The sequence below is a fragment of the Nelumbo lutea genome, chromosome 1 (assembly GCF_056320005.1).
Source record: "Nelumbo lutea isolate HS-2025 chromosome 1, American lotus-T2T, whole genome shotgun sequence".
NCBI lineage: Eukaryota > Viridiplantae > Streptophyta > Magnoliopsida > Proteales > Nelumbonaceae > Nelumbo > Nelumbo lutea.
Genome location: NC_142684.1, coordinates 18,363,248 through 18,371,861, shown reverse-complemented (window position 1 = coordinate 18,371,861; position 8,614 = coordinate 18,363,248). Strand labels below are relative to the sequence as shown.

General features: G+C 38.1%; 1 protein-coding gene across 1 annotated transcript; it reads right to left on the bottom strand.

Annotated features, from left to right (window-relative positions):
* Positions 1–3,171: 3,171 nt before the first annotated feature.
* On the bottom strand, positions 3,172–8,398 carry LOC148873793 (protein trichome birefringence-like 39). Its single transcript, XM_088963562.1, has 5 exons — positions 7,173–8,398; positions 6,832–7,003; positions 4,831–5,006; positions 4,553–4,711; positions 3,172–3,694 (listed from the first exon to the last, which is right to left on the bottom strand). The coding sequence occupies exons 1-5, from the start codon at positions 7,457–7,459 to the stop codon at positions 3,403–3,405; spliced, it is 1,086 nt and encodes a 361-aa protein (XP_088819688.1). The 5' UTR covers positions 7,460–8,398; the 3' UTR covers positions 3,172–3,402.
* Between the last annotated feature and the right edge of the window lie 216 nt (positions 8,399–8,614).

Genomic DNA, 8,614 nt, shown 5'->3' with positions numbered 1-8,614 from the left:
ATAAAAAGGGTCCTAGGGGCCCTGTAGAAGGGGTTGGTCAATTCACCCAGTTAACAAGGTTAAGGTTTTTTGAGGAGTTTAAGGGTTGTAGAAGGGAAAGGCGCCTAGTTCTTGTCAGGTGGGGTTCCTACAAGCTATACAACCAATCTGCAACTACCACCACTGGATCTGATCAACAATTCTTTTCTTTTCTTTATTTTCTTTTTTGTTATTTTTACTTTTGCAATCTTTTAGATTTAATTCTTGTTTGTTTCTCTGTTTTGCAGATCTGAATTCGTTCGGTTAAAGGCTAAGGTGTCTCGAGGGGTTCGAGGCTTGTAGGACACCCGGTTCTTGTCAAGAGGGGTTTCTACAAGCTATCTAGTTGATCTATAGTCACTGCCACCGGATACGGATTCTGAATCATTTTTTTTTATTTCTTTTATTTCCTTTGTTAATTCCCATACTTTATTAAATTTTATTTTTATTTATTGTCTTGTTTAAATTTAAAACATTTAATTTCAGCAATAATAGATTTTATTTTCATATTTTCTGCCATTCCCAATTGAATTCTCTTGTCTGAGTCTAAGTATATATTAATTTTTCACTTGCTTCCCTGTGTATACGACCTGTTCTCACCCATTTACTACGTTAGTAGTTATTTGAGAAACGGTAAAAATTATAAATACTTAAATTGGTGTTCTGGGGTGTTTAACGACACGCTTCTGGACATGCCACAACTTCGCCAGGGAATAGGACTCTATCCCGAGGACCTTGACGGTCAACCTCATCCCAGAAACCCCAGAAGCCAAATCTGATAAGGACACAGACCTTCATTTATAAAAAGCTATCTCCCGCTCAAGGTAAGGGATTCAGACTTCTAGAACCCCTACTCTTACTCTGCTCAGAACAACACCCTTATTGCTCGGCCCAACCATCCACCACCTTGGACTTACTTGAGCGTTGAAGTACCCACCCAAGGATAACTCCTCTGGCCTCTGACTTCCCCTTTCTTGACCGCAGGTCTTGAAACGTAGCTCCATCCTTCCATCTCGGCTTCGCCCTGTTGGCAAGGATTATCTGGTTGATATCCTCGGTTCATGCACCACCTTGGATCGAGTAGCATCAAATAATAATAATAATAACAATGATAATAAAAAATAATAATAATTATTATTATTATTATTTAAAATTTCTGCACGTGTGCATTTAGTAGAAGTATTTAAGTTTATTTTTAATCATATTGTTACTTTTATTAATTTTCAATTTATATCTTAATATGATAGATTTAAAATTCAAGTAATTAATATGGAAAAAAATCATGCGTGCAATGCACGTGCTTAATTACTAGTATGCATAATATAAATATATACATACAAAATACAAGGTTTTGCACTCTACATATTTGTATTTGTACGCTTTCTGAACTGAGCCTTAGTATCATGCATGATCACATTATAATGACAACTAATGAGTAATGACAGGCTAACCAAGAGTTGATTTCTACCCAGTGTAAATACATACAAAATATAAGGTTTTGCTCTTTACATATTTGTATTTGTACACTTTCCGAACTAAGCCTTAGTGTCATGCATGATCACATGATAGTGACAACTAATGAGCAATGGCAGGTTAACCAAGAGTTGATTTCTACCTAGCAAATGAGCCAATATGGAAGTCTAAAGCATTTATCTCATGTTTATGAAAACTGGACCAGAAACAGAACCATTTTGGCCACCGGTTCCCAGGTCAAACGGTATGATTGTTTGATTCAAATCTGGGTTAGATGGTTTAAGAGTCCAAAACCGAACCCGGACCTATGACTGGTTATTGAGCCAATAGGTCTGATCATCTGGTATGGTCCAGTTTTCAAAACCATGATTTCTCCTCAATACGCCCCATCTGGTGTATCGGGTATCGATAGGTTCTTTATATTTTTTTCAAACCTGTTCAAGGGAGTCAGTATAAGGCCTATTTACCCCTGAAACAGGTCAAACTCCAAAGTGGTCTATATAATAGTAGTGAATCTTTGGGTCACCGATACGATACAAACTGACCAATACGGGCAATACGTTGTGAAATTTTGATCCTTGTGATTCATTATTGTGATGATCACCAAAAATATGAAAGCATAAATACCGACAAAGATTTATAGAAGAATGACTTTTCTCTTCAGCATGTTGTTTTCTTGTAGGGCAGCCAATGGTATCCCATTACATAAAAAACTTACAGTTCATTAGTAAATTTGGTTTGAATGAAAGGTAGTGCATTTACTAAAGATTCATTGTTTCAAGTTGTACATAATTTATTTTTTATGTATTTTATTCATTTTATAATAATACAATATTTTGATTATTTTTAGTTTAATTTATTAATATAATTTAAAGAAGACATTACTTGGTGAAATTGTAAAATTTTGGACTACCAAGCATGAAAATGCAAGTTCAAGAGTGAGAGCTTCCACGTTGTGCCAACAAAAAAGAGTTAGGTCCATATTGTCTCTACCCTTCCCAAGACTTTAGATGGGAGCCTCTGTAATGTAGCAATGACATGATTTCTGAGAGTCAGAGCATGAGATTAATCATGGCAAGCTTGGTCTCTTGCATTGCTTTGAGAAATCAGACAACACTTGGGATTTTGGAATGGTCTTTTTCTTGATCCCTCCTTACCAAGGTTTGTTAACTCTTTTCATTTCCTGCATTATACATATTTGTATTTGTACTCTTTCCAATCCGAGCCTTGCACTCAGTTTGAAAAGTGTACAAATATAAAATCTTGTATTTTGTATTATTTTGTTCATATTTGTAGTAGTGTACATATTTATATTTATACTCCTTCCAAACTAAGTCTATTATTTGTATTTACAACTGAATTTGGAACAAGTACAAATACAAATATAGAGTGCAAAACTTTGTATTTTGTATATTTGCATTGTAGATGTTTGTGTTTGTATTCTTTCCAAACTGAGCCTAGAAAAAAGTTTTCATTGTTATCTATGTACCTCCATCCTTATGGCACGATGCAACTATGGTCAATGGGCTTAGACTGTGGAACCCAAAAGCCACAATAAATAGGCAAAAAACTCCTATTATGAGATTGCTACAAGAAAATTACTTCCTTGTGCACCATCCCTCTTATCATTCAATACTTCTTTGACTTGAAAAAATATCTAATATTCAATACACTTTCTCCTGCTGCAAATGAAATTGATAATAATTCCAATAAGCACTTTTACAGGGATTGAACAAATTACTTTACAATTTTCTTTTTCTTTTGTGCACCATCCCTCTTATTGCCCATATTGCACTACAAGCAACATATAAAAAGAAAAATCACAGGAAAACTTCACCCAGAACTGAAATAGTGTACAAATAATGAGATTTTGTTTAGGGTTTACACATTGCAATCTGCTGGTCCTTGTGTTCAAAGGATTAGAGCTGCATTTAGGAGCAGGTTCCAGGTATCGGGGAGTCCAGGCAGGCACCAGTGGCTGCAGTCCAAGCCCTTGTGGTTGCCACTGTAGGTCGTCGGGTGTCCATCTATTCTCAATTGTGAGAGCCTGGTCACGTCCAGCAGATACACTGGTACTCTTAGTCGACTCAACACTTTGTTCACTACTATCACCTCCGGAGGCGTACCTGCCGGGTAGGTCGACCCCAACAGCGGCTGTGTCTGCCCGCTGCAAGTCCTCCTTGCTTCATTCCAATCTTTTCCTCTGCTTTTCAAACACTCAGTTCAGTTTTACTTCTCTTCATTTGTACTTTAGATAAGTTTAGCAGGCAAAAGGAATAAGCATTTTAGGTCCAATGTAGTGGGCCTGGGCTTCCAATACACACCACATTATAAAGAAGATGTGGGTGAGGATGGGCCTTGGTGCAATGGTTGGGTTTCTCCATTTCTACTTGGGTGACCACTGACCAGGCTTTAAATTTTGGAAACAGCTTCTCTGTATTGATTCCGGATCACCTGCCCACGTCTACTCACAACATACCACCCCCTTGAATTGGGAACATCTTCCCCTGCATAATACTATGTAGGAGGTGACTGCGATGTTATTCAGGTAGAGGTGAACAGAATTTTTGTAGGCAAAAAATCCGGACTCGTTTGTATTTGCAGAGGTAAGGCTGTGTACAACGATCCTTCCCCAGAGCCTGCATTGGCGAGAACCTCGGTGCACTGGCTGGGGGGCCCTGGGTCCTACCGGCTAAGGGAATTCAAAAAATGGTCTTTTTTTCTTTTTTTCATTTGGCATCTTGTAGACTAGAAGACCCAAAGTTTCAAATGAAACTTTTGGTCTTTCGTGCTTGAAATAGCCTTTGAATCTATCAAGATGCTTACAAAACAGTCTTTAAAGATAAGACCTTAAGAGCTTAATGCATCTTTCTGACCTATTGGGCTGTCAAAAAATGTACTTGAAAAAATTTCCAAACAGCACCTAAGGTTCTTTGACGTCCTTGGTGAGAGGCCCACGGAATAATGGGCTGGGCCGCTGGGCACCCAATTTTATGATAGTGTGGTACGGGGAGTAGGGAGAGAGTAGCAGTTTTGCAGCTTGTGCTGGGATAATGCTTACAGGTAATGGGTGGGAGAGATCCCCTGGAAAAACACATTGGTTTTGGTGGGGTCTACGTTCGCGTTGACCCATCGGCCCCAAGTGGTCAGCCCTTTGTAAAATGCCATCAGACGGTCCATGTCTTTGTACAATTTACCTCCGTCTTGTACATAATCCCACCTGCAAATCAAGCACAAATCATCACATTGCAATATCCCACCTTTCGTGCAGATTTATTTGGGAAAAGACAAAGGAAATAAAGGATGAAATAAACGGGTTTGATGATGAATAGATCATACGGTTGGCTACTTCCTCTGTGGGTCCACCAGTGCCACGTGTTAAAAATCAGCATGTCCATGCCTTTCCATGCACTACCGGCCCCCATTGAGTCCAGCTTCAAAACCCGGCCAACTTTTTCAGGAACAATATCCACTAGGTATGTAGTGTGATACAGCAACACCGTAACTCCGTAGTCCTGTCAAACATCATAGTGGTAATCCTGCTCAGCTCCCTAAGTACAAAGGAAGGACACTAGATGGGACCACCAAGATGATCACCACCATCTGATCTGGATCTGGATCTGGTATAGACGAAATCTCAGATGCAACTGATTCTAGAATCAGGATAATCATTAGTCATGAATTAGTGGCATGTTCGTCATTTCGAAGCTAGAATAGGGGTATTTTCGTGGTTCCAAAGAGATCTTGTCGTTATTTGGGTGGCCACAGCGAAAATCATAAACTGACAGCCGTGGGAAAGAAAGTAGGTGGGGGTCCCGATTCCGTGAAGAAAGTGTTGCCACAAGGCTTCAAATTGCCCCTGTTGGCTTAAAAAATCACAAAAAAAAGTCCTCCTAAATATACAGTCCTTATAAATCCCCGTACCTATTACTCTGTTAGTACAGTTATTTTGACAGTTAACTTCTGTTAATGCGTCAAATAGCAGAGTATTGTTAATTAAGTAAACCCCAGATGGCCACATGGGACGGTGGTTACTCATCACCACTAAAATCACATGGGCTGCATGCATTTCTTGGGACCCACATCGCACAATCCAAAACCCCAAACCCAAGTTTTCAACGTTGGTGAATTATTTGTTCCATGGACCATGGCACACCATAGTTTTTCTAACTTTCGAAAAGGGGGAACTTAATTTCACTCCTATTCTAACCCCATCCAGTTTCAATTTTTTTTGGTAGAACATCCAATTAGATTCAAAGAATCAAATTGTTCTCTTTCCTTTTTGTTATTTTGTTTAACCTTTCTTCTTCTTTCCTTTGTTAAAAGACAAAAGTGAACAAAGGGAAGCAAGGAATTTATATATCTCTATTCTCCAAAGTCTAAACCTTTAGGCATAGATTTACAGTAGTGGAGTATGGAATCGAATTCCATGGACCCTTTTGGAAATTTTGCTTAATATACATGAGTTAAATAGTTCTTTCTCATAGGCTGAATTTGTTTATGTGAAAGTGCACTGAATTTCTTTCTAGGATTGAAAGATTTTAGCTATTATTCTGCTCTTTTTACTGCAAAAACTTTGTGTTATACCCCTTTTAATTTGTTTTATTATAAATGGCAAGAAAATTCTCACTTGGTTTTCAAAAAAGCATTACAAAGAAAAAGAAAAAAAAAGAAAAAAGAAAAGGAAGGGTTAAATAATAAGAACTCTTCTTGGATGGAAAGACCATGAACCTCTGAATTTGAAATGTCGTGGATTTCTATGCTTAACTGTCTCCAATTCAGTTCAACGGAAGGACAATACTAGTAACCAAGATACTGCATGCTTCAGTCCAGCTTGTTGCCTTATTCATCGAAGGAAGATTAAGAAAGAAATAATAATAAAAAAAAAAAACAATGATAAATCACTATCGTCGCAACGACCGAAGTGAAGTTAGGTTAATTTCTAATTGAAATTCCTCGAAAAAGGCTAAGATTTTCACCTTATTTCATTTCAAATACCCTGTTCAAACCCAAAATTCAGTAAAATTTAAACATAAAACCCGGAACTGGAATTGCTCTGTTGCTTTTATGATACTGCGTGCATCACAAATGATGAGCCCATGTCTGAATTTGTTGTCAATTATTATCAAATTTTATCCCGTCTAGAGAAAAGCCACCGAGGTAGCTAAGATGATTCAAATCTTTTGAACAGAAAATAAACAAAAAAAGATACGAACTACTGCAAGTACTCATTTCATTAATGAAAAAACGAATTGAAATGAGTTGAGTTGATCTCAACTCTCAAGTCTCAAGTCTCCATTTGAAAGAAGAAAATGGAAAAGGAGAAACCCAGTAACTCACCACAAATGTTACTGAGGAGAGCGGCTCGTTCCTGGTCAGTGTGTACTTGGCGTTGGGCACGGAAGCGTGAAGCAAGCATGTCAACGATTGCCACTGGTTCACACTCAGAGAGTCACCCACAAACATTATCTTCTTCCCTTTCCATCTCCTCAGAAAATCCAACCCATTAAACCTACAGAATCGAAGGACAGTTTAATCAAAACAACAAAGCTCCATCTGTCTCTGCAAACTCACGGCGGAGAAGAAACAGAGACCTCCGGTACTAGCACAAGCTTAACGATAACAACAAAAAGGTAAAAACAAAGCAGCTTCCAAGGAGGTACTGAATGATTGTTACATACCTTGGAACCTCACAGCTGTTGGGCTTCCACCTGTATTTGAGATAGAGCCTATCGGGTCTACCGTACTTTTCACAATCAAACTCTGGATCTATGAAGGGACAGCTCGAAGAATCATAGAGAGGATACGAAGCATCGTAGACCCAGCTCCCTTGGAACAAATTGCAGCCACCCGCTAGCTTTCTATCACTCAAGCTTCTCTCATTATAAAACTGCTCTGTTCTTGCTTGCTTTAGGAACAGCAGCAGAAAGCAAATCACAGAGAACAAAGCTTGGAATCGAGAACCCATCTCGGATTTCGATCCCAAACTATGAAGGAATTAAAAGACGAGAGTGAAGAAAAGCTGTCTAGGACTCGAGTTTATATATAGAGAGAGGATGTCTAGGAGGTGGGCGTGAGGTGAGATAAGCATTGGTAAAAGCAGAAGTATAAAAAGGGGACTCAGCAAATAACGGGGTTGGGAGGATTCTTGGGCACACATGGGTTTGTGCCACACAAGGTCTGATCTTTTCTTGTTTTTCTTTTCTCATTTTTTCTTTCAGACAAGAGGTGGGAAATCTTGGATGTACGCTTGCTGCGTAACAAGTAGGGTTGCCTCAATATTTGATTCTATGTTCTACTGGTTTCTCTTACTTTCTGGGTGATTTTATTTTATACTGATGATGTTGTTTTCAATCAAACAGAATAGAAATTTCAAATTCCTTCCCTTAGTCTTCCCCAACATGTGGTATGTATACACATACTCTTATCATTGTATGTATTTTATGGAACAAAATGATTTTTAATGGATCAATTCAACAAATCTACTCAAGAGAAACTTTCTGTCTTGTTGTATCCACATGGAGATGCGATATTCAATGAAAACTCTAGTGAGATGGCAAGTGGTAAATCCTCAGGATTGGTCGCATGTCACACGCAAGTGAACATCAACTATATTCATCCAGCCCGTGCATTTTTGTATTTTTGCTAGGTTTTCTGGGTCCCCTCCATGAGAGCTCTGGTCAGACTTAGGAGTGTTATACGGGCGAGAATAGCTAGTGATCCAAAGGATTCCATGTGGGTTTTCACCTCCCTCAGTTCATGGAGAAGCTTCAGAAACCAAGCCTTTTTTAAAATGTTGGATTAATAGTGGGGTATGAAGATGACATCGAGCAGGAAATTGAATAGTTTAGTGATCTAGAGGCTTTGCTCAATTGACAGGTTGTTAGATTGAACACGTTATCTTTTTACTAAAGTAAATCATCTATAGAAGACCCATTTCAAACTACTGAAGTGTTTGTTTGTGCTTTGGACAGATTCTATTGTTTAAATATTAAACTACTAGATTTAAAGAAAAATTATTTGATTGTTTGCAAGTCAATTGAAATAATGATTCTTAATAATAAAAAAAATCATTTGATGAATTTGGCAAATCCTAATAATGATTCAATTTCATATGATCATT